At 56.1% G+C, this 25,665-nt stretch overlaps 4 protein-coding genes across 4 annotated transcripts; all 4 read left to right on the plus strand.

The window, feature by feature from the left end:
• Nucleotides 1-7,861: 7,861 nt before the first annotated feature.
• LMJF_36_0910 (mitogen-activated protein kinase-like protein) lies at nucleotides 7,862-12,550 on the plus strand (the record flags this gene model as incomplete). The annotated part of the gene is made up of 1 exon (XM_001686611.2): nucleotides 7,862-12,550. The coding sequence occupies one exon, from the start codon at nucleotides 7,862-7,864 to the stop codon at nucleotides 12,548-12,550; it is 4,689 nt and encodes a 1,562-aa protein (XP_001686663.2).
• A 2,843-nt stretch (nucleotides 12,551-15,393) lies between these two features.
• LMJF_36_0920 (RNA editing complex protein MP67) lies at nucleotides 15,394-17,142 on the plus strand (the record flags this gene model as incomplete). Its single annotated transcript, XM_001686612.1, has 1 exon — nucleotides 15,394-17,142. The coding sequence occupies one exon, from the start codon at nucleotides 15,394-15,396 to the stop codon at nucleotides 17,140-17,142; it is 1,749 nt and encodes a 582-aa protein (XP_001686664.1).
• A 4,966-nt stretch (nucleotides 17,143-22,108) lies between these two features.
• LMJF_36_0930 (putative 40S ribosomal protein S18) lies at nucleotides 22,109-22,765 on the plus strand (the record flags this gene model as incomplete). The annotated part of the gene is made up of 1 exon (XM_001686613.1): nucleotides 22,109-22,765. The coding sequence occupies one exon, from the start codon at nucleotides 22,109-22,111 to the stop codon at nucleotides 22,763-22,765; it is 657 nt and encodes a 218-aa protein (XP_001686665.1).
• Nucleotides 22,766-23,764: 999 nt separating this feature from the next.
• LMJF_36_0940 (putative 40S ribosomal protein S18) lies at nucleotides 23,765-24,226 on the plus strand (the record flags this gene model as incomplete). The annotated part of the gene is made up of 1 exon (XM_001686614.1): nucleotides 23,765-24,226. One exon carries the CDS (start codon nucleotides 23,765-23,767, stop codon nucleotides 24,224-24,226), a length of 462 nt encoding a protein of 153 aa, XP_001686666.1.
• Between the last annotated feature and the right edge of the window lie 1,439 nt (nucleotides 24,227-25,665).

Genomic DNA, 25,665 nt, shown 5'->3' on the forward strand with positions numbered 1-25,665 from the left:
CCCCCCCCCCTCACACGAAAAAAATTGTGGCATAGTGTAGGCAATATGCAGCATTCATAGTACTTGTAGGTGTGTGCGTGTGTACAAGTATTTGGGGGACGGTGGAGGGCGCATCTGCTGCACCACACATCACCAGCAGCTCTACAACACGTACCCATGAAGCGTTGCGGATTGAAGTGCGGTGTGGCGCCGCAATCTCGATGCCATCTTACCCGCTTCAGCGCATGTATAGATGGCACTGTCACACCCGTCTCATCCAAATGTTGTTTGCTGCTGTTCTCTGTACGCCCTCACCGCTTTTGCTGCATCTGTCTCTGTCTCTCTTGACTCCTGCTCTTTGATTTACGCATTCGCCCATGGTGGCGCGCACAGGCGTGCAGGGCGCCTCAAACCCTTTGCCGACGAGCGAGGTGGAGGAAAGGCGGGCGCTAGAAACCAGGACGAAGAGAGGGGCGTCGATTGCGCACTCACTGAACATACCAGGTCGCTTACCTCGCTTACTCGGTTCATCTACACCGCTTCCTCGGTTCCGCTCCGGTCTTTTTCTCGGCGCCCCTGCTCTCTTTCCAGCGACTGCGTCTCGCAAAGAGAGACGCAATCTTATTTTGTTGCGCAGGCCCTTGCTCCTATTACCCGCAGTGCTGGAAGGGGGTTCTCTTTCTCGCTCCCTGCCAAACGAAAGTAGTCGCGGGCGCACAAGCCTACATGCACACATACACGCGGACACGTTCACCACGTCATCAATCACGTCTCCTGTCACCCACACATGCAAGAGGCCGGCGTTAACAGCCACACAGATTCCCCCCTCTTTCCTCCCCATTCACACACACACACACATACACACACAAACATCCACAGGGAGCCTATGCAAGACTCCTTTTTCCTCTCTCGCTTTTTGGCGTGCGCACCGGTCTTGTTACTGGCGTTGAATTCGCGTTGTTTTTTCTCGTGCGCCCCCTTCACCTTTCCCTCACTCGAGCACCTTTCCCGCACCAGCGAGGTGCTTGAGGCTTCGCACCCCGGTGCAGCTCACCGACTGCTTCGCGGGACGCGAAACACAGACAGCGGGCGTGCTTACGGGCAGCAACGGCGCAGTATCGCTCTTTCATGGTGCGTGTGTCGCAGGCGAGAATGGCAAAGAGCAGCGGTCAAACAGCGATCATGTCGTCGACATCACTCCCCCTCCCCCGCGGCTGCCGGGGCTCGGAACGGCCGAAGCAAGGGCCGCTTTCAGTGGCGGTTGCTGGCATATGGGTGAGCCTGGTTAGCGCCACCAGCCGTCGTGGCTCGCGTGCCCAGCTATCTTTACAACGCTGAGTGCCTCTCCGACATCCTGGATTTTACGCCTCATCCACGTACTCAGGAAGGCATCCTTCGCGAACCTTCAGGGCATCCTTCTTCTGTACATGATGGAGAACGCTCCCGGCTGGTTTGCCCATCCTCAATGCCCCTGCAGAGCAGCCTGCTTGCATTTCGTGCTCCCTCTACCGCGCCGGCATTCCGCTGCTGCTGCTGCGCCACTGCTACGAGAAGATTCGCAACCTCCCGTTGCCGTACCTGCTTATCGCCATTCCGCTGGGGCATCAGCCATTTGGCGTGCCGCTGTACCCCGTTTCTCTGTTGCGTCGACGCAAGAATATGGCGACAGCGGGCGACGCGGCGAATTAAGCATGTGAAGACAACGTGTTGCTGACGACAGAGCTGTGGTGCATGTCGAACCTCACTGTGTCATCCATGGCCGGCGAGCGCACCGCCGGGGTGACGGAGCGCGAACTTGCGGCGGGACATGCCGCTGCTCCACTTCCGGTTTCTCTCTCGCAGGGCGCTAGGGTGGGTGGGTGGGCAGGCACTACGTGAAGCGAGAGGTGTTGCACCGGCGCCGGACTGGTGCTGGAGGGCCGCTCACAGCCGCATTCGGTGACAGCGGTGCCGCGTGCGAAGCTCACGAGGTGCAAAGTGGCGCCAACTGAGATGGCCGATCTAGTAGAGATGGGAGGGCCGGCTGTGCAAGGCCATCCCATGGCCGCTGCAGCGCGTCCTCAACCGGCTCATTGCGTTTCAGGTTGCATCTGTGTCGGATGCGTGCGTCGAGGCAGCGGCGGCGGAGGCAGTGGACGCGTCGCTGCTCCCGTACGGCCCGGCTGACGCCAACCTGGTCCTAAGCAGAGGGAGGTGGGTGCTGTGTCGAGAGATGCATGTCTGGCTGGTGGTTTAGGGGGGCTCGTCCGTGGGGCCGGCACAGGAGAGCGATGAAATGGAGTAGTTCGCTGAGGGAAACGGAGGCAAATGCCAGAAAGCAAGAGAAAGTTTACGCGATGCTTGATGCCGCACGCGCGCGTCAGCCACTGCTTGCCTCGCCCGGTGACTTTTTGAGCGTTGGATTGATAGCCTTTGCTTTCACCGGTGTCGTGCGCAAGGTTAGATGCCGACACTGCCCTGCTTCACCGAAACCGCTCACAAAACATACACTCACACAGCAACCAAAAGAGGGGAAGAAAGGAGAGCGTCGAATGCAGACGACGCGCATCTGACACAACCAAAAGTCAAGAGTACTCCATGAATGTCAACGCACCGCCGCTTGAACCCCTCACCCTCTCTCCTGTGTTTTCAACAGGAACATCATCCGATCATGAAGGACTGAAGAATGACATGTCTCCGAACTCCTTACACATGGCCGTGCGCTGCAACGTCTTGTGGGTTGTGCGCCGCCCCGCTGCCTTGTGTGGGTATTGGTCGCCGCGTTCCTCATGCTTTGACGCCAGCGGCACCCCTTCCGCGTGACCTTCACTTTCACCTCCTTCTCCCCTCTACTTTGACAGCTGCGTCTTTCGGCCGCTGAGGTTTCTGTCCCTTGCTGCCTCTGCGCCTTCTGATGCTGTGACGTATTCAATACTCCCCTTTCGCACACATACACGCATACACAGCTACTCAGTCTTCGTGCGCTTGACGGCGGTACTACACGCTTGTGCAAATTCAGTGCCAGGCCTGTCCAACTCGGCTGCAGGAGCGTTTTTCTTTCTCCTCCTTTCTGCTCCCTTTTCATTTTTCATATTGTCTCGCCCCTCTCCCCTCCTCCTCTGGCCGCCGCCCTCCCTTAACAGAGCGTGGCGGCGTGAGGGTACGGTTCATCGAACGCTACTCGTTAAACGCAAGTGCTGGGCAGTGGCGAGAGCGCGCTGTGACGCAGACGAGCAGTCACGCACATAGTCAGAGACGCATAGCGGGAGGAAAGGCTTCTCCCTGTCGGGCATCGATTGTGTTGTCACGTATTCTGAGCCGCGTTCCTCTCCCACTCTCTGTGACGACGCTCTCTGCTTCACCGTGTGCATTCCTTCGTTCCTTCATCATCTCCTCCTGCCATTCTCTGCTGTTTTCCATTCTCTGTAGCTTCGTCAGCTCTCTCGCTTCCCTCTGACACCCCACCCACCAAAGACGCGCTTCGCACACAAGTTTTTCGTTCTTGTGTTTTAGTATTCTGTATAGTCTTGTGTGCGTTTGTGTGTGTGTGTGTGTGTGTGCGGCAGCTCTCGTTGGCGCCACGCGAGACTATACCCCTTTTTCGCTTTTTTTGTTGGTGATCACTAGCCTCGACCTGTTGCTTCCACTCCCACAACCTCTTGTCCCTCGTCTCTGGCGGCTCATCCGCCACCGGCTTTGTCTTCTCGCGGTGCACAGCTGTAGACAGGGTGAGAACTTAGGGTGGACTCTCTCGTTCTCTCGGCTGTGCGCGCGCGTTTGCCCCTGTGCGCTGGATGACTGTTTTTCACACCATTCCGTGCTTGAGATTTCCCCGAGTCCTAGCCAAAGTTACAGTGTCACACCCACACCCACACCTCTCTCTCTCTCTTTTTCTCGCTCATTGTGTTTTTTTTTTTTCATTTCGTGTGCTAAGGCAAGAAATCACAGATACGCACGTGTCGGTGGCCCCCTCTTTCTTTGTGTCCGTGTTGTGTTCTTTTTTTGTGTGTGTGCGCTCTCTCTCGTTGGCTGCCTTCTTGAATGACTTGCTCCTACTGCAGACCCCCCCCCCTTGCCTCTCTCCTGACCACCACGCCGAACATCATTCCTTGCGCCGCCTTTCATCAAGTGGCCCTGTGGAAGATCATCTTGCTTGTCGGTTGCTTGTTTTAGATACGCATTTTTCGTGCTTTCACGAGAGATTTTTTATCTCGGCCCTCTCTCTGTTGCCTTTTCTCCGTATTGTTTTGCCTGCTTTTGTTTTTTTTTGTTTTTTGTCCATCCCCGCCGGCGCTTGCGCATTCTTGCTCTGTACTGTTCTGTTTTTTTTTTTGTTGTTTTGTTTTGTTTTGTTTTGCGTGTGGTTTCGTGTGTCATCCCCCTTCTCCCCCTTCTCCCCTCCTTTTTCTTCCTGTCTTCCCTGGTCCTAACCTCATTTTGTGTGTATGTGTGTGCTTTCGGCTCTTTTCCCCTTTTTTTTTGCGGTGCGTTTGGTATTTATTATCTCCCAAATTGTCGCTATATCTATCTCGTGCGTTGATCGGTTGTTGGCGTGGATACGTATATAGTATATGCTTGTGCTTGCCTTCTTTGTTGTCGTTTTCGTGACCAAGAACGCTTCCTTCTCTTTCCCCTTCGCTCTTTCTCACTCCTCATCGCACACAAAAAGGAGGCCGACCGATCCAAAGAGCCGGCAACGTCAAGGAGAGTACACACACGTGTTGTTTGACGCTCCTTTCCTAAAGCTCAGTACCCTTCTTTGTGTGAGCTGCTGTCTTGTCAAATACCTCCGCGTCGTGGTTTTCCAGCTTTTTTTCCACTTCTCTTGTGCGAGTGTTCATTCTGTTTTCTGTTTTGCATGCTTGCCGTGTGGACTTGACGACCGTTTCACGTCCGGTGCTTGCTCTGCTTCTTTTTTGTTACTCTGCTTTCGTTTTCTCTGGTGTTGCCTTTCTGTTTTCTCCCTCCCGATCTCTTTTTCTCCGTTTTCTTTTTGCTTTTTTTTTCGCATGGTTCCACCCCTCTCGTCTCATATCACTGCTGTGCTGTCTCTGTATTTCCCTTTGTGTGTGTGTGTGTGTACGGCTCTGCGTGTGCCTTGTAGCTCACGCATCCCACAGATTTTATTGTCGGCACGGAAGTGAACGAAACGAAAGAAGACCACCACAGAAGCGGATTTTATGATTTTTTTATTCCAGAACAAAGCAGCCTCCTTCAACTCACCTCTTTACACCTACCCCCCTCCCTCCCTCTGCACATCAAGATAGCGTTTGATATATATATATATATAGTCAGCTATTCCTGCTTCAGTCATCGCTCTTCCCGATCGCAAAAGAAGTGCAGCCGGCGATCTTTTTTTTTCCTGCGTGTGTGCGTGCGTACAGCTTAGGAAGAGCGCTTCCGGAGCGAGAAAGGAAAGGCACCCTATCTTTTTCGTCGTGCACCTTTCCTTAGTTCATCCCTTGCTCTCGTATTTCACCGCCTCGCCTTTCTCCAGTTTGGAAAAGAAGGCGAATAACTATCCTTTTCTCTAGTGCTCTTGCTTACTCAAGCTTGGCGATTCCTTCAACCTTCTTTCCACCTTATTGTTCTTGCGTTGTGTTGTTCTCGCTCCCTTCTCTTGCGAGGAAACGGGGAAAAGGGAGCGGTGAGTGGTTTTTCTTTATTTGTGTTTTTTTTGTCGCTTTTTGTCTCTCTGAGCGTGTGTAAATCGTTGCCCCCCTCCCCCTCTTCCTCTTTTCTTGTTTGCATTGCCATCCTCCAACCCCGGGATTCTAGACGACGACTTATCACCCTCGTCGTCTATGCGTTATGTTCCGTGGCTCGCGCCCTCTTTCGCCCTATTAGTTTCTCCCTCGTAAATTTTTTTTTGGTGTGCACTGTCGAGATTGGTCGATCTGCTTGCTCAACATTTCGCACTGATTCTCTATCTTGGGGTTTCGTTACAACAGTGTTTCATCAGTGTGTGTTTTTTTTTTCTCTCTTCCTGCTCGTAAGTCTCTCGCTCTTTGGCTCCGCACTCTTGCATCTTGGTGCGTTCTCCTGCAGCATTCTGTATTCCAGTATCTTTTGTTTGTTTGTTTGTTTGTTTGTTTGTTGGCTTTGCTTATCTTGTGACTTCCCTCGTCTTTTAGTGTATCAATCTCTGCTTGTCGGCGTCGGCGCCTTCGTCGTAGCTCGCTTTTCGTTAGAAGTAAGCGCGGGGCCATACCCCATGCACGCGGTCTGATAAACAGTTACGCTCACACTCAAACGTATTTTTCAAACGAGGAGACAACGCGCTGGATCACATTTCACGTGCGAGCAACGGTGTGCTCATCCCTCTTCCCCTTGCTTCCGTGTTGACTGCCTCTTGCTTCGTAGACCTGAGGCCGCTCAACCTTTTTTTTTTAGCTCCTTTACCGCATCTTTCTCCTCATTCGGTGCTGACCTACACCGCCTTCGCGCGCGTCAGTGTGACGCATATCTGATCGATTCACGGGTGCTGACGCTCGCAAACTGACATTGTGACGCGCGCTGTCGCCGTCATTTTTCTGCAACAGCAACGGAATATAATCGCCTCAAGACGCGAAAAAAAAAGTGGTAGCTCCTTGCGAACAGACTCTCCGTAGGGCTTACCGCAGGTGCTACAATCCATTTTCACCTGTCTTTGAAACACATCCATACCTTCGCAGAAAGCGAAGCGAACCGAAAGAACAGCAAAGGAGCGGCACCAAAACGCCGAGCGGCACCGTCTGTCCAAAAAAAAAAAGAAAAAAGAGAAAATACACAAACCAACAGCCGAAGCAAAACAACAAAAAAAGACTAACGCAGTGAAGGCGTGTGTGTGCGTTCGCGTTGGCGATTCTCTCTCTCTCTCTAAGTATATAACTGTCTCCCTCTCTCTGCTCTTTGCTTTTTTCGCTTATCGCTGTCGTGTTTTCATTTCATTTTTGTCGTTGTTGCTCTCTCCCTCCGTTGTGCTTTCCTTTCAGTGCGTCATCTGCGGTCTTTTCATCTTGCTCTGTGAGCGTGTGTGCCTGTGTGTGTCTCTTGGTGCAGGCTCCACCGTATCCGAGAAAAAAAAGAAACAAGAGAAAACATTTTTTATTTAAACCCTCTTTCTTTGTCTTAGCATCTTATTTCGTTCTTTTTGTTCTTTTTTTTTGGAGTCTTTCTCTCTCCCTTTTGTTTTGTTTCTTGTGCTTTGTTTTGTCTGTTGTTGTCGTATGACGTCTGCGCTGTATCACGTGCCATCCAGAGTCTGCTCGTGGGTTCTTGTCTTTTTTTGTTGGTTTGTTTGTTTATTGTTCCGGTCGCCACACCCACACCCGCCCCCTTTTTCATTCCTTAACAGCAAGGGCGCAGGAAAAGGACGAAAGAGGTGTGCTGCCACTTTGATTTGCCTTGACTGTGCTTGTGCGTGCTCGCATGGCTTTCAGCTCATCCTTCACCACGTTTGTAGCCCCCTCGACTTGGACTCTCACGAGATTCGACCAAAAAAAAGACGACGCCACCACTGGTGGAAGCAACTCGAAAAGACACGGAACGGAGTGCAAGGAGGAGGCAGTAGATTTATCCTCCACTCTGGAGAAGTACAAATTGACCTGCTTTTGTCTCTGCCTCGCCTTCGTTGGTACTCGCGTTTTTTCTTGTTGCACTCGGACGCGTTGGTGTACGCCGCAGTGCGACTTCGTTTCTTTTGTTTTTAGTTCGTTTTTTTTTCTCCTCTGTCGTTTGTGTTTTCGTGGGTCTGGCGCTCTTCTTCAGTTTCTTTTTTTGTTTTGTGTGTTTTGTTTTCGTTCACATCAGTTGTGTCTTCGTTTCATTGTCCGTCTTCCCCCTGCATCCGCACCCTCCTCTCTCTGTTTCTTTTCGTTTTACAGCTTGGACTGTTGCTAATTTTTTTGTTTTGATCCGAAAGATGCATAGTAGCAGTAGCGTGATGCAACCGGAGCCGGAGGCTACTCAGGGGATGGAACTGCCAACTTGTGCATGCAAGCCGCAGCATCCGGACCTCGAAGCCCCAGCCTCCCTCCACGCACAGTCCAAGGAGATCAATCCCTTGGTGCTAGGGCCACCTCCCTGCACGATTCTCTGCACCGAGCACGAGCGCAAGACGCGGCGCAGTTCTAAGTCGTGTATTGCGTCCTCGCCGGGGCAGCACCAGCGCATGGGCGACGGAGTTGGGTTCAAAGTGCTGAACCTCGTAACTGGTTGGAACCTGCCACGGAGGAGCAGCACACATCGTTGCTTTTGTGCAGCGGACGGTGACGTGACTGTGGAGCCTCAGCCTTTATCCCTCGCAGGCGCGTCCACCAAGTGCCCTGTGCACACCCCAGCCTCTGCTAGCTCACCGACGTGGGGCCCCCGTGACGAAAATGGGGTGCTTGTCGTAAGTCCAGACGACCGGCCGGAGGGCTTAGTGAACTCGCGCCGCAGATACAGCAGGGAAAGTAAGCCCGCGGTGACCGGTGAAGATGGCGTCCTCCTCAGCGAATACGAGGAGGACCCGGCGGACGCGGCCGTTCGACAAACGCTGGCGCGCGTGCGGAGCAAGAACTGTGTTCTGCTGATTGTCCTGCTAGTCATCATAATTGTGCTGGCCGTGGCAGGCGGGGTGGGCGTTGGCTTTGTGAACAAACACTACACCACGTTGACGCATCGTATGTATTTGGAATCGGGAGAACGCATCGTCCTCAACAGCTCCATCATGCTTCTGCGGAACTACCATGAGACGCTGCGGGCGGATGTGCGCAATCTCCTGTCCTTTGTGCGCTCCTTGATGGTCTCCAGGCCGCCGGAGAGCGTAGCGATGGTGCAGAACACTCTGTATCTTCCCTTTTTTGAAGCGTGGAGTACGTGGCTGTTCTCCCCCAGCGTTCCATCGACGCACTCGATTTACGTATCCATGTGCGGGGAACCCCCGATCAACACCGTGGACTGCCCCATCATGGCGCTCGCTATTGTGTGCATGCCCAACAGCCCACAGGTGACGTGCTTTTACATGCATTCTGATGAAGTGAACAGATCGCGCATGACCGTGAATCGCATCGAAGTCAACGAGTTCGGCATTCCACGGATAGGTGCCTTTTACAAGTACGAGCCGCTGAAGGTGAGCTACTTGCACAACCAGACCAGCAACGACTATGGCTACTTCCTTGACCAAGGCTGCTCGGGCTCACTCCCACAAAAGGTGCACACCACCCTGACCATTCGGCGGCAGATCGTCATGGGCGACCTCCTAATCATCTGCGACGCCAGCAGTTTCTTTGAGCGTTGGTTTCAGAGGTTCGAAAGGGGGCTGCAGAAAAAGAAAGACAGCCACTCCGTGCTTTTCGCCAGCGATGGCGCCGTTCTGGCCTACGAGTGCGGCGCCGCGCCTCGCAGTCGAGAACTCGTCTCCCCGTGCAACACGGGACTTGTGCCGGACAACGGGCGCGATTGCCGGGTGGACAAAACGGCTATGATGCACCGCATAGTGGACACCTTCACCGAGGCAATGCAGCGAAACAAGCTGCTGAAGCGAGGTAGGCAGCAGAAGAGCCATGTGGCGCTCACCCGGAGGATCGACGACTACATTGTGGCCTATCAGGACTTCTTGAGCTTTCGCGTGGGCGACGACAAGCTCGAGACCGTCTTCATTGCAGCGTACGCTGCGCCACTGGACACCTCGCTGGGCCGCGACGGTTTTGTGCAGATTTCCATCTGCGTCGTCATCATCATCATCTGCATGTTCCTCCTCGGCGTTGTTGCTATGGTGGCCGTGAACCAGATGATGCGCGTGGTGGAAGTCATTTCGCAGCTCTCCACGCACGCTGCCACGTACGACACGAAGCGGATGCGCAGTGTGCTAGATCGCCAGAAGCCTGGCATGCTTGCCCGTGTCATCACGTCCGCTGATATTATCAACTGCGAGTTCCAGCACATCTTAACGAACCTGAATGCGTATCGTCCGTTTCTGCCCCAGTCGCTGCTCACCAAGAGCAGCTACTCCTTCTCCGACGAGGCGCTGGAGCGGCCGAGCTCGCATCGCATCGACGTGGCCCTCGGCGGCAACGCCGCAGGCGACGTTGTTGTCGACAAGGACGGGGCGCCGGCCAAACCGCTGCCGCGGTTCCACCTGAGGAACACCCTCGAAGGCAGCGTTGCGAACCCGGTCGAGAACTGGCGACTCCTGCAGCGTGGCTTTCACCGAACGAAGTCGACGATCCTCGTCGTGAGTCTCTCGAACGTCGCCCTGGACGCGGGCGACTCAGTGGATGCGGTGAACCTGTTCGTGCAGACGGTGCTGAATCACGCGGCGATCGCCAACGGCGTTGTGGAGGTCATCGAGTTCCAAAAGATCGTCGTCTCCTTCAACTCGCACTTTCCAGTGCCGCGGCATCAGGAAAAGGCCTGCCTCTGCGCACTCGCGATCCGCGAGGGATTCCGCGACAGTGGGTGCAGCATTAGCATAGGCATTGCGTCGGGGTACAACTACGTCGGCACCACTGGCACGGAGCAGCAAAAGGCGCGTGTCATCATGGGTGAGAGTTTGGTGGTGGCACAGTCGCTGACCAGCCTCAAAAACTACCTCGGGTGCTCCATCCTAGCCACCGACCAGGTGGTCTTTGAGGCCCTTGTGACGGCGGTGGCGGTGGATGTGGTGCAGCTGTACTACGAGCATAACCATCAGTGGGTGCAGTACGGTGTGTCTGAGATCATTGGGAATCGATACGCCGTGCTTTCGCCCGATATGCAGCTCGTCAAGTCGGTCTTTAAGCTGGTCCGCTACCGCCAAGCAGAGGAGGCACTGGAGGCGGTGCGAAGGTACATGGACGCCGCAGCCGAGCGGCACGAGGCGCCCTCGTGGCCGGCGCGTCGCATTCATGCCCTGGTGGAGCGCCAACAGCTGTTGATCAAGAGCGGCTATCGACGAAAACGCCTTCAATGGCAGGCCCTCGAGGGCGATGAGATTATTATGAGCCACCTCTCCGAGGAGAACCAGTCATACAACTCGAAGCGGCAGCCCCGTCTCATGGCAACCGTCAGCACAGCCACAGTGGACTCCCTGGTTACATTGTCGACCCATGCCAAAGCGACCCCTTGCGAGTTCGGCTTTGTCTCCGGGGACATGCTCAACGCCGGCAGGGAGGCGGAGCTCGCGCGAGCGTTGGTGGGCGAGCAGTCGAAGCTGAGCATGTCGCGGCGGCAGTTGGCACCGATACCGAGCTCATACTTCAGCGAGGATGCCCTCTTTCCGGTTTTTACCGTCAAGAGCAGCGACGGTGACGACGAGGAGAGGTCGCCAGTCTCATCGATGCTGTCGTCGCAGCGTGACTGCGGCACCGATGGCAACGCGGAGGCCAGTGGCGCGGACTCTGAAGAAATGAGGCCGGTGCTGCTGGTTGAGCCACAGAGGCTGCGCAGCGAGGGGCGTCATGATGTGCGCGTTGACGCTCTACTGCCGCCATCCACAGTCACCACTTCACCGTTTCGACCGGCGCACGGCATGAAGTACCCGTGCATCACCCCTGGCATCTCTTCGATGCTGTCGAGCAGTCGCCATCGCTCGGCGCTGGACCGCCAGCGCCAAATCGCTCCCGCCCCTTTGCGCGGCGATACTTGTCACGCGAGTGCCTATGCGACGTCCAGCGCGCTCGGGGGCGGTGGTGGAGGAAAGCCTTCTATTAGTGCTTCCCTCGCGACTACTAGTGCTGGCAACCTTGGCCGCACCGCGGACTCGGCACTCAAGCAGAGCAACGAGAACGCCGCGGGTTTGGCCAAGATGCACTGTAGCTACAAACTGCCGCAGCGTATCGTGTCGGTCAACGGCCAGGTGTTTCACCGCACCTCGCAGCTTGTGGGGCGCGGGTCCTTTGGAGAAGTGTACGTCGCCGTATCGGAGACCGGATCGCTTGGCGCCATGAAGGTGTTTCCGCTGAACGACAACAACGCTCCACAGCTCATCCGCGAGGTGGAAACGCTATCGCTGATGCGGCACGAGAACATCGTCGGCTACGACTGCTGCGCCGTGCAGGACAATTTCTTCTTCATTATCTGTGAATATTTGGCTGCCGGCACGCTTGGTTCTCTCATTCAGAAGCTCGGGGTGATCCCGGAGCGGGCGGCGCGCAAGTACGCGTGCGACGTGCTCTTTGGACTCGGCTACCTTCATCAGCACTCATGGTTGCACTGCGACATCAAGCCGGAGAACATCCTCGTGACCTCTGACGGCACGTGCAAGCTGACAGACTTTGGTGCCGCCTCACTGGGGCGAAGCTTGATGGACGCGGTTTCCGTGCGCGGGACGCCGCGTTTTTCGGCACCAGAGGCTATTCTGGGCACGTGGAACCAGCAGGCGGATATCTACAGCTTCGGCATCACCGTCGCTCAGATGGTGACAGGTGTGCACTCGTGGCACAAATACACAGAGCCGGACCACCTCTTCGTCGCGCACTACGCGGGTGAGATACGGCACAGCCTGCAGACGGGCATGCCGTGCGCGATGCAGCCCGACCTACCGACGAACCTGCAAGACAAGGAGCTGGAGAGCGCCATCCACCGCTGCTGCGAGTTCGACCCTGCTCGACGCCCGACGGCGGAGGAGTTGGTGACGTTGCTTTCCTAGGAGCCGCCGTTGTTCTCATGCGTTTTGGTTTCACGATGTATAACAAACGGCATTTGAGCGTGATGCCTCGTTTTTTTGTGTTCGCGTGTCTTCTCGTACGTCTGTGTATGGCTGTATGTGTGCTCTGCGCGTGCGCTCCTGCGCCGTTTCTTCTGCCGCTCTCTCTATGCTCCCTCTTCATCTCCTCCCCGTCACTCTATTCCAAACTCTCCTTCTGCGCTCTGGGCGTGCCTTCTGTTGTGATTTTGCTGCCTCTTCGGTCTCACCTCCTTGGGAGACGTCATCCTGATATACTAAACGTAGAGTGCAAGCAGATCTTCGCATGCCGCATCTAGCACGGACACAGTTGCCTGCGACCTCTCTAAGCCTCCTTGACATATTTGGTAGACACCCAGGTAGGGTTGGGGTGGATGGGAGGAAGGCGCGTTGCGTGAGAAGTGCTCAGTGGTGTTGTGACTGTCCAAACACCCGATGTGTGTGTGCGCGTGGGATTCTTTTGCCCTTCCGTGTACCAGAATCTCCTCGGCGGGACTTCCACAAAAATGTTTTATTATTGTCGACGTCGTCTCTCCGTGTGTGTGCGTGCGTGGTGGCGCTCTCCTCTCTGCGTTTTCTTTCGGTTTCATGGTGAAGTTTTTTTCTCTTGGTCTGCTGACGCTTTCATCGCTCTCTGACCCCTGACGACGGGAGGAGGAGGAGGAGGCGGGGCCGTGGAGGGGGAGGTGAGAGCGATGCATCGCTACGGATGCTGACGTTCAGGTCCCGGATAGCGTTGCGTCGGGGAGCGCTGCGAGCGTGCACACGCTTGCACCATCCATGTGATGGGCAGAGCGTCAGCGTGACTGGAACGTACCCCACCGCAGACCCTCATTGCTTAGTGGCGTGGGGAACCTGAGCGTCACCGCGAAGGATGCGCTGCGTGGCGACCGGCACCATGGGTGCGGCTGTGATGCGATGACCGAGTCCGCGCATTAGCAGCCGCGCGTGTGCCGACGGCCGCTTCTCACCACGTGGAGGGGGCCCATGACGGGCCGCGGTAGAGTACGATTCGACTTGTGTTTCGTGGAAAGGTATGAACCGATGAATACCTCTTTCTCTCGACTGCTGCGTGCGCCCCAGTGAAGCCTCCCTTCCTCTTGGGCACATATCAGTCTCGCCAAATACGGAATGCAAACGCAGTTGGGGTGTGAGTGGCGATTTAGAGAACGTGCGAATAGCGAGAGAGACACAAGTCACTGCCTCCTCTGAGGACTGAAGTAACTCTTCAACCGCGGAGGAGGATGCCGAGAGCGCCGAAGAACGCAAGCTAACAGTTTGAGGGGCACACCCGCATCATGTCGTGTATCGCTTTTCTTTTTTGTTTTGCATCTGCCCCCTAGACCTTTCTCCCGCGATTGCGCTCTTGCTCACGGTGCGTCTGTGCGTGGACGCAGATGCAGTGTCTTTTGTCGAACCCTCACCTTCGCCACCCCGTTTATGGTGCAGTCCGTTGGTGATGTTGTTATGGTATTCCCCTGAAGTATTCATGTCGAAGGGGCCTGCTTCGCCGTTTACTTTCCGGCACCGCTGCATCTCCGCTTGCGCGTTTGTGACAGCGTGTAATTTGACTCCGCCCGCTTCCCTCCTTGTGCCTCTGCGGAAACACGCTTCTTTGACGCTTACGCGCTCAACGCACGTGTCCGCTGCCGCCTCTCCTACTGCGCGTTCCTGCCTTGGCGCAAACAAATCTATACAGGCGTGTCTGTCGGGTACGCTGATGAATGCAGCTGCAGTTCCGAATGGCGACCGCAGTTGCCGGTCCATGTGCAACGGTTGCAGGGAGACCCAGCACTGCTTTTTGTTTTTTTTTTGTTGTTGTTGGCGAATGAAATAGACAGCGCGACTATGCCAACACGCTAACACAAAAAGCAAAGAGAGCAGGACCGTATACATGCGCAGGCCAACAACAAGAACACACACCCACACACACTGAAAAGACCGAACAGAGCGCACGCGAGGGGCAGCGGCGCCCACCGATCCCCCCTCCTTCTGCATGCTGTAGCCCTCTTTGGGGAAGAGAGTGGATGGCGCAAACGGCGGAAAAATACAACTTCGTCAAAATGAGAATGAGAAGATGGGAATGACCGCGACGCTGATGTCGCATGCTTTGCGGATGACGTGGGAGGCTCCACCTCATTTCTTTTCGCATGTTGTTTTCCATTGTGATGTTGCAGGTACATACGTGCATCTCGCTTCTTCCCCCCCCCCCCTCCCTCCCACCTTCCCATACCGAGCTCTCGCTGTTCTGTCCACTGTTTCTACCTTCTCGGCTATCTTCATTGCCGTCTTCCTCCCTCGTCCACTCACCTGGAGGGAGGGATCTACGAGCACACAACTTTGACGGAGTGAAGGTGCCCCATTGCACCTGCATTACCGCCAGAAGCTCTCTCGCGAGCGCCTCCGACACGCGCCGGAAGCGCGGTCGCGTGTGCACTTGCACGGCGTTGCGGTGGTGATTGAACGGCGGGTGCTACTACGGCACACACGCTTCCTATACCACCCCTAGCCACCTCTATTCCTTTCCCAAACCTGCGGGACTGCACGAAGACTGAGTCGATTGCACGGCTTGAGATGAAAGGAGGGAGCCGCCTCCCCCCTCCCTCTCCCACCAAAAAGAAAAGGTTGCGCAAGCCTGAATATACTCTCTGGCGCCGCCGATGCGTCTTCGCCGCACTTCTGCGTGGCGAGCGGTTTGCCATATCCCTGATGCCTTGCGCACGCATCGTCGTGACTTGGTTTCGGTAACATGTTCATCGTCATCGAGGCCACCGCTACGTGAGGTCACGAAGCTTTTTGCCAGCCCCATGGTGCAGGAGTGGTGGGTGAGCGCTGCTCAAGAGGCGGTCATCTCCCGGAAAGCCACCAGTCGGGCAGAGCGCATTGTGACGGAGGCCGACGATCCGCGCTCCGGTACGAGTCACTTCTACGATAGTGATGCCAGACTCTGCCTCGTGTGCAACGCGCGTCTGGAGGGCAGCTACAGCGCGCACAGCCACAGCGTCGACCACAAACCGCGCGTTGCACTTTTGAAGCGCACAATCGGTATGATTCTCACATTTCTCGAGCAGGCCGGCTCATCACCGTCGCTGCCGCCGCCTCCGGAGTCGGACTCGCCGTACTCGTTGCCTGGCAGCAAACGCTTCTTAGTGTCAGTGTCAACTCACACAGGAACACCTGCCGCCCCAGCCCCTTCTTGCTTCCACGCCTTGTATGCCGAGTCACCTCTGTTTGCTGAAGACGGCGTGCCAAGTCGCGCGCTCCTCTATCACCGCCCGTGCACGCTGCGCGAGTTTGACCTGGTAGACGTGATCATGCGGCGCTGGTGGAACACTTTGCATAATCCACCACCTAGGCGGGGTAGTATTTCCTTTGACCGCCTCCTCTCGCTTTCCTCGGCTGAGCTGCAGATGCGGCGATGGCGTGTGCGTTACCTACTCCACTTTCTCAAGTCGAGAGGGGTTCTCCGCTCTTGCCTAACACTGAGGTCCGACCAAGTGAATGCGGCGCCGTCCCCCAACGAGCGTATTCACCGTGGTGAGGCCTTTGAGCGGCTCGAAATGGTCGGCGACTTTTTCTTCAAGAGCCTCACCCCCGACCGAATGCACACCGTCTTCCCGGCTGATGAGGGTGGACTTACAGCTGAACTCCAGTGCTTTGAGCGGGCCTTGGATTCGAATCACGGTCTGCTGGCCATCTATGACTATCTCGGTCTGGATGACATAGTCGGCTGCTTTTTGGCCAACAACAAGGCAAAGGCCGACGTTGTAGAGGCCGTCATTGGTGAGCTGAAGGTTCTGTTGTGGTCGACTGAGGTGGTGTGGGGCATGGAGTACTACGCCGTACCTGGGGAGCGCGCCACGCATGTCTACCTGCGAGCGTTGGTGGCGCACACCATCGCCGAGCTGGGGCACACGGTGCTGATGTGGCAGCTGGAGAGTACACTACGCAATTGTCGCGACTTCCTTCTCAAGCACACCGTGGAGGAATACTTGGGCGCCGAGAAAGGGAACGAGCGTCGTGCAAGCAGGGGAGGTGACGGGTGCGACGTCCCCGCGGACCTTCCAAAGTACTCACCGCTGCCGCCGTTGCTCGCGTGGAATCGGCGCCGCCTGGGCGTGTCGATGCGGAGGGGTGAGGTGCCGCTCGCAAGCAAACAGTCTCGAAGCAGCATACCGCCGTCTCCTCAAGACCCGCTTCGCAGACTCGCCCCGACTGCGAGCTGCATTCCGGAGGCTATTCGGGATCACTACGCCGTCGGTCGCAAAAAGTGGAGCTCATATGCCTGTAAAACAGCCATTCAAGCCCTCTGCGCCTCCCTCACACAAACTGCGCTGCAGCATGACAGCGGTCACACCGCTGACGCTCTATCGTTGAACTCATCGTCGGCATCCTTGCCCCTCTCTCCAGAACCGCAGCCGTCCCCAACTACGCCGGCGTATGCGTGCGTCCCTCGCAGTGTGTTACGGGCTCTGGTGACTGCGAATTGCGTGGTGATTCGTAATTCGGCCCCGCCCCTCGCTAGAAGCACGTCGACTAGGAGGGTGGCTGGGTAGCACTGCCGCACGCCTTCGCTCTCGCTTTTTTTGGGTTATGGCATCCCCTTTCGTCCTTGCAAGCAGTGCGCCTTGTACTTGCACTGCACAGGTTTGCGAGGGCGAAGAAACGAGGAGAAACGAAACACCGAGCGGGGCAGCACGGCACCGTGTTCGCGGAACAGCGGAGGACGAGCGGGAGGCGGTGCAAACGGTATGTCTTTCTACACGCATACACCCATCTATTTATGTATGCCTCTCAGTCTTTCGCAAGTTGCGTCGTCTCTCATAGCCGTCGTGTGCCCGCTGGTCCTCAGGGTGTAAAGTGGACTGTGGCACCTCATTCTCCCTTCTCCCCCACGAATACGAATACATAAAAAGGGTGTCTGCTTCCCAGTCCCCTCGCTGAACGGTCTCTCTGCTCTTTGGAAGCCAGAAGATGTATCAGCCTTTGCCACTTTGCGGGGGCCCGAACCTGTCATCCTTGTCTGCAGGCGCCTGTGCATCTCTCTCTCTCTCTTTTAGGCCAACTCCGCGCCTCGCCATTGTTGACTTGTCCCTCAGTCTGTGTTGCTCACCTCTCCGTGCTTTCTCTCCCGCCACCATCGATCTCCTTGCCTCTCTCTCATGGCTGTGTAGCACATCTCTGCTATCAAGCTCTCGCACCAGCGCTCTCTCTCTCTGGCCGTTTGCATTCTTTCTGTGCGTCTGCCCCAACACTCGAATCTTTTCACGCCGCCATCGCGTTTGGACCCCTCGTCCCTCCCCTTCCATCTGTTTAGAAACGAACGATTCACATACACATACACGCACACACACACACACACACACACACACACGCACACGCACGCGTACGCCAACGTTCAGGCTTTGGCTACCGCGATTTTCATACACCGGACTGCCCGCACGCCCACTCGTCTTTGCATCCTTTCCTCTTCATCAAGAAGATCGGCGTATCTCTTTCCGTTGCTCTGTCTCCCTCCCGTTTTCTCCCATCATCTTTCCGGTGCGGTTTCGTCTGTTTCGTCGGTGCCGTCCACGCTGCCACCTCTTGCGGTTCATCAGTGTAAGCGAGGACGCGCACACGAACACAACGAACGAGAGCCGCCCTCGGGCCGGCGCCCTTTCCCCTATCCATTTCTCTCCCTCTGTGGTGTAGGCCGGCGTGTTGCTCGGCTTTGTCTCATCGGCCTCTTTCCACGTGGTTTCTTTTCCGTTACATTTCGTTATTGTTTCTCGCGTTTCTTTCCCCTTTTCTTTTGCTTCTGATGCTGCTCATCTACCTAACCACCGACCTCCTTACTCGCCATCTCTCTCCCCGGCACTTTTCTTCACCTGGCTCTCTCTCTTTCTAACTCTGTCAAGGCACACCAGCACACAAACGCATGCGCCACACTGAAGCTCCCTCTTCTGTCTACGCTTCTCGTTTGCCTGTTCGGCACGTTGTCCGCACTCGCTGCGTTGGGACTCATTTTGGGATCTGCTGACATGTCGAGTGTGCGGGCAAGCCAGCGAATGGCATGCATGTGCGGTGATTGGGGATCCTGCATCCATATCAACTCTGGCCCGATCGAGTCTATTCTCAACGGCGACATTGACTTTGACCGCTACACTGTGGGGATGTTATCAAGCGCATCCCGCCCTGGTTCGGCAGTCAGACCCGCCCGCTTGCCTTTACCGTGCACAATGTGCCGTTAAAGGAAGAGTTGACACTGCGCGCGCAAGGGTTGTCGGCTGTCGCTTACACTTCCCTTTCTTCAATGAAGGAGTTGCGCGTCGATACGGAGACGCGAATGCCGTGCTCTGCTGTGGCTGGACCGTAAGCACCGCAAGCCGCTTGGTTGTGTGTCTGTCAAGTCGAAAAAAAGGCGGCTGCATTCTATTTTTTTGTCCGTGTGTGTGTGCGTGCGTGGTGGCGCTCTCCTCTCTGCGTTTTCTTTCGGTTTCATGGTGAAGTTTTTTTCTCTTGGTCTGCTGACGCTTTCATCGCTCTCTGACCCCTGACGACGGGAGGAGGAGGAGGAGGCGGGGCCGTGGAGGGGGAGGTGAGAGCGATGCATCGCTACGGATGCTGACGTTCAGGTCCCGGATAGCGTTGCGTCGGGGAGCGCTGCGAGCGTGCACACGCTTGCACCATCCATGTGATGGGCAGAGCGTCAGCGTGACTGGAACGTACCCCACCGCAGACCCTCATTGCTTAGTGGCGTGGGGAACCTGAGCGTCACCGCGAAGGATGCGCTGCGTGGCGACCGGCACCATGGGTGCGGCTGTGATGCGATGACCGAGTCCGCGCATTAGCAGCCGCGCGTGTGCCGACGGCCGCTTCTCACCACGTGGAGGGGGCCTGTGCCAAGGCCTCCGAGTGGCAGAGTGGCGTCGTGCTTCACGTTGTATGGCAGAGTGAACATGCGAAAGCACAACTGGCGCTCGGTGTGTACCGGAGTGTGTGCGCTGTCTCTCTTTCTGTTCTCCACTGCCGTGACAGCCATGCCTCTCGAGTACAAAGACGACTCACCTTCTCTCCTCCCCCCTCGCTTATATCGCGTTGGGCTTAGGAGTAAGAACCCGCTTTTGTAGTTTTCTTCAATTCTGTGCCATCGGTCGAGCGAGAGAGGTGCGTGCAGCCGCCTCCCTCCCATCCTTTCCTACTGCGCCCCCCCCCGGGCAGCCGGATGGGTGCTGACTTTGCTTATACACATTTTTTTTATGCGTGCGTGCTTGTCGCTTGTCCGTGTTTCCTCCGCTTGCGGTAGTTTTATCGCTGTTGCAGTTGTGCCTTTCCTTGTTCCACCCACCCCACCGCCCACTCCGTCTGTAACCATCTATCGGATGTGTCCCGAATACGCACTGGGAGCTGCGTGTCATGCCTCCTCCTCACCCTCCCTCCTACGCAGAGCCATCCCCCATTTCTCTTCAGCACTCCTCAGCGACGAGAAGGCTCGGTAGGCCACGTGTAGAAAAAGGGCGTTAGCTGCTTTGAGCAGCTCTGACCACTCACATCGAAAAAAAGGGCTCAAAGGACCGCGAGAAGGGACGCTTGCCGAGTCTACATCGTACGCCATGATGCGCTTCCCTACTCTTCGTGCCTCGGCGAGGTGGAGTGGCGGTGGTTATGTGTGGTGCGGCACGTCGGCGATATTTTGCAACAAGAGCATGAACAACGACAAGGATAAGAGTGGACCCGCTTCACACTGTATCTCTCTGTATAACTATATCTGCAGCCGACTCATTTTTACCTATAAGTTTCTACTGGTCAAGTTCCCACAGGAATGCACGTCACTCTCCCACCCCCCATGTCTCTATGCGCACCAAAATGGTCGTTTTTTACGAGTGCTTGGTTTCTTTTTCCACCCTTTTTTCGATCATTTCGCGTCTGTCCCCCTCTCCTTCTCCCTGTGCGAGTGCCGGTGTGTGTGTGTGTGTGTGTGCTCGTTGCGTGGCTTGATCCGCACAAAAAAAATCGCATCGACAGTGGAGCAAAGGAACGAGAATCGCAATGCCGTGTTTGGTGTAGCCGGGTTGATGACACTGTCGTGACGCTTGCTTCTGCTGCACTCTCGTTGACTACTCCGCTGCTTGTGGTCTCCGACCTCTCACTGATCTCGACCTCACAGGGACCTGTGTCCGCCACAGCTACGCACACCCACACGCACCGTCTTTTTGCCCGTTTGCGCCGTACCCGATGGCTCACTCTCGTCCTGCTCCCTGTTTTTTGGACGGTGAAGAAGAGCCCGTCTCGGTTGATGGTGAGACGCGAGCGAAAGAGGCGTTGGGAGAGAGGGGTTGAGAGGGGGCGAGGCTCAGACAAGGGTTACAGATGGAAAAAAAAACTTCTTTCTCGAACCCTCCCCCTCTCACACCTCCTTTTAAAAAGGGAAGGTTCGCCTTCCTTGCTTTATTGTTCGTTTTTTTTTTCAGTTCGTCAAAGCAGTTTTCGTTTGTGTTTGCACGTGCGTGGGGAACTGTCGTTCTCTCTATCGTCACCACGCTCCTGTTCCGGTAAGCGAGTTTGGAGGTGTTGTGAGCCCACTTGCTCTAGCCAGCGCAATCTTGGTTACAACTCGTATGCCGCTCCGCTCTCTCCTTTTCTTTTTATTTGTTTCACGGGCGTCAAAGACGCTGACTCAGTCCTTCGATGTCGGGGTGTAACGGTCTGTATAGGTGCATGGACATCTATGTGTGCGTGCCTGTTATTCAGTGTCGGCCCTCCTTCCGTTCCGCCGTTATCTCCTTCGCAGCTGTTTTCGAAAGTCTCTTCCTCGCGGTACGATGGGGGGGGGGTCTGCAGAGAAATATGTGGGGGAGGGGGGGGAGGCATCTTTAGATTCAGAAAGGGGAGGGGGACGGCCGAAGAGTCACGTTTGCGATGTGCAGTATCTTCTTGTGGGCGTTGGGTGGGTGCCTTCTGCTCTGACCGCATTGGTGAAGGACATGTCACTAGAAGCGAAAAAAGAAGAAATACGGACTTCGTTGCCCAATGGCATGATGCGCGGAAGTCGAGCGTCACGGAGGCAAAAAGATGCTCATGGTGCACGACAGCGCGCACAGGTGCACAGGCGATGAGGGTTTGAACGAAAGTAGAAAAAAAAAGAATAGATGACACTGAAATCAGTGAGGTGCATTGGTAGGGCCAACACAAACTCAAACACAGCAAACTATTCATGCAGACGAAGGCGCCCTGTAGCGTCGCCTTCGGTTTGCTGTCGCACAGGAAAACAAGAGGTCCCGCTAACTCCTTTCCAGCACTGCTGTAGTATCTGTTTAGGGATCAGTATCCGTTGCAACACACACGCACGCACATCGGATTGCCAGTAGAGGTGAAGGTGATTCTACTCCGGCAACGGCTGTTCCCTTCCTCCTTTTCGACACTCTGACCATCTCAGGTGAATTGCAGAGCACCACCTCCGTTGCCGAGAGATGCAAAAGCGCTTCCGCGGCTTTGCCCCCCCCCTCCCTCCCTACGCCTGCAGTGCGCACGCATGCTCGCATGTTCACCAAGGTCTTCCCTCCCTGTTCTCCCCGTTTCTCGTTCCTGCAAAACGCCACGGTGTGCGACAATTTCGCGCACCCACAACTACACCTTCCTCCTTGCCCGTTGCCCCTGCACACCACACGTGACGCTGTCCTGTTTTCTGCCCTTCCGTGCAACCCTCCCCCAAAACCGCTCGCAGAGTATCCAAGGATGTCTCTGACGCTTATCCCTGACCACTTCCAGCACATTGTGCGTCTGCTCAACACGAATGTGGAGGGCAAGCGCAAGGTGCCGTTCGCGCTGCGCATGGTGAAGGGCGTTGGTATCCGCTTTGCCTACCTGGTGTGCAAGAAGGCCGGGATTGACGTGGAGCGCCGCGCGGGCACTCTGACCGCGGAGGAGCTGGAGAAGATCGCCGAGATCATCGCCGACCCCGCGAAGTTCAAGATCCCGGACTGGTTCCTGAACCGTCAGCGCGACCCCAAGACCGGCAAGACGGAGCACCTGTCCAGCTCGATGGTGGACACCCGCCTGCGCGACGACCTTGAGCGCCTGAAGAAGATGCGCGCGCACCGTGGCGTGCGTCACGCCTACGGCCTCCGCGTGCGCGGCCAGCACACGTGCACGAGTGGCCGCCACGGCAAGACGGTCGGCGTCTCCCGCGGCAAGTAAATTCAGTATGGCGTAGCGCATGCGGCTCCTCCTCTGCTCCTTATCTGGTGCCGGATCACCGCCCATGAGGCCGCCTGCTCCACGTTGCGTTTCTCAGCGTTAACGGCGGCTGCGACGGGAAGCAGCTCTGCGCTGATTTTTCGGTTCATGGAGGCAGAGCTGGGGATGGAGTGGCTGCACTGAGGTTTGGGTTACTCTGTGGAGTCTACAGTGCATCTTTGGTTACGTTTTTTGTGTTGTTTTTAATTTTGCGTTTTCTTTTCTTCGACCACCGCAACAAGACATTGAATACGTAAAAGCAATCCATATTCGTGCGCGTGCACGCAGAGGATTCCCTGCCCAGCAAACCCTCTGCTTGCAGAGACGTCTGCCAAGTTTGTTGCTGCTCCTGTGTGGATGCCGTGGTATCTTTGCACCCTCTCGTCCTCTTCCGACTCTTGCGCCCCTCCTCTGTTGTCTCCTGTGTTGCTCGGCGGATTATTGCCCTCACATTGCGCGGTAATAAAAATCCGCTGGCAAGTCGCATGCGCTGCCGGAAGAGAGAGCGAGGGGTTAGCAATGTCAGAAGCAGAAATGGGAGGACTACCAAGTAGATACTCACGCGGCGCCGCTTTTGGGTGACACGTCGGAACGCTTATGCGTTCAGAAGAACCTTTGTGTTCTGCTCCGTGCAGCGCACCCAGCACAACAAGCTTCTTCCACCGGCTGCCATCTCTACCCACGTACTTTCATGGCGACGGATGTCTTCAATTTTTCATGCCAACTCGTGCTTCTTTCTGTTCCTCCTCTGACGTTTTCCTTTTCACCGCTCATTTCACCCTTTCCCCTCCATCTTGCTGCGTGCGTTTGTCTCTCTCTCTCTCCCCCCCCGATGGTGCCGCCCGCTCACGTGCACTTCGGACGCTGCTGCACTCGATCACTTGCCCTCACTTCCTCTTCCCACCCATCTATCAAAAAAGAAACGCAAAACGAAGAAAACAACGGAGAACGTACACAAGGATGTCTCTGACGCTTATCCCTGACCACTTCCAGCACATTGTGCGTCTGCTCAACACGAATGTGGAGGGCAAGCGCAAGGTGCCGTTCGCGCTGCGCATGGTGAAGGGCGTTGGTATCCGCTTTGCCTACCTGGTGTGCAAGAAGGCCGGGATTGACGTGGAGCGCCGCGCGGGCACTCTGACCGCGGAGGAGCTGGAGAAGATCGCCGAGATCATCGCCGACCCCGCGAAGTTCAAGATCCCGGACTGGTTCCTGAACCGTCAGCGCGACCCCAAGACCGGCAAGACGGAGCACCTGTCCAGCTCGATGGTGGACACCCGCCTGCGCGACGACCTTGAGCGCCTGAAGAAGATGCGCGCGCACCGTGGCGTGCGTCACGCCTACGGCCTCCGCGTGCGCGGCCAGCACACGTGCACGAGTGGCCGCCACGGCAAGACGGTCGGCGTCTCCCGCGGCAAGTAAGCTCGGTGAGCCTGAAACACTCCTTGCGCCCCCTCCCCCTACCTCAACGCCTCCTCTGCTCCTTTCTTTTCTCGTGTTTCCGTTATGCGTCACTCTCCCGAAAGAAGGACGTTTTGGTATGCGGAATAAGCGCCGCTTGCGGAGCACGCGTTGTTGTGGCCGGTACGGGTGAGGGGGAGGGGGAGAGCGATACGTCAATCGGCTGCGTCTGTCTCTGTGTTGGTATGCTTCTCTGTGCTTCGCCGGCTGTCACGGAGAAGCTGACTCGAGCGCGGACTTGCCGTTGGTGTGTGTGTGTGTGCCCGATCTCTCTCTCTCTCTCGTTACTCTCTCACGTGCTTTTCGTTTTTTTACCCATCGTTTCGCGACTTGTCGCTGTGCGTCATTTTCGCTTTTTTTTTCGTATTTTTTTCCTTCGGAAAAAGAAGCGACCGCGTACGCGATAGGAAGGACAGCGAGCGTCGGCCAGGCTCGCCCGTGACGCACGAAACATTCGCGGGCCGCATTCTCTTCCCCTCTCCCGGGAGGGTTTTTTCGAGGCGTCCGCGTGTAGACCTTGTCGATACCGCGTGCCTGCAAGCGACGCTCAGTGTGACGTACTGGTGGTCGAGAGCTCAGCGCACTCTAATGCCACGCGCTCAGCGCGCGTCAAGCGGAACCCCTCATACAGGCACAAGAGGCGTCAATGCGTACCTTCCTCACCGTATGGCGAATGCGAGCCGTCCGCCGATCGCATTTCTTTCTTGATCTCTCACACCTCTCACCTCCTCCTCTTTCGCTCTGTCCTCTCCTGTCCATCTGCACTACCACGCTCACCTCCGGCTGAATTTGTCGACTCTCTGGCCATGGCGAAGGTGTCTGAGAGCGCAGCTTGCGCCGAATCACCGCAGAAGTTCTGTCTACTTCTCGGAGCATCCACCGGCAACTACACTGTCTCAGAGCACGCGAGCGAGCACGAGGAAGAGGTCGAAGAATACAGGGAGAAACTGAGACTCGGTAGACTTGTTCGAGCCGCGTCGGTCTTTGTTCTCCTTCGCCTTTTCGCGTTCACAGCTCCTTTTATTCCTGTCCGACACCTCGGGTGTAGTGCTGCGCTTCACCACCTCCTCTTTTGTTTTCCTGTTTTGTCGTGTGTGTGTGTGTACAGGGGGGGGGGGAGAAGCAAGGAGAGCTGTGTTTGGGCATCGTTGCACATCTCCTTTTCCAGAGAGGGACACGCAGACGCGGCGCCTCAGAAAGCAAGATCGCCCTCCCACCACACACCTGCCACGGAACCGGGGAGCTGCACGCGGCATCCCGTCGGATTCATCTCTGTAAGTCTATTGTCGACCTACGCTTGCGCTCGTGTGCGTCGGCGCATTCACGCGTCTTTTTTTTCGCGTGTGTGTGTTCGCTTTGGTTTCTTTCTTTCCGCTTGGAACCGTCAGGTTTCACCTGCA

The sequence above is a fragment of the Leishmania major genome, chromosome 36, assembly GCF_000002725.2.
Source record: "Leishmania major strain Friedlin complete genome, chromosome 36".
NCBI lineage: Eukaryota > Euglenozoa > Kinetoplastea > Trypanosomatida > Trypanosomatidae > Leishmania > Leishmania major.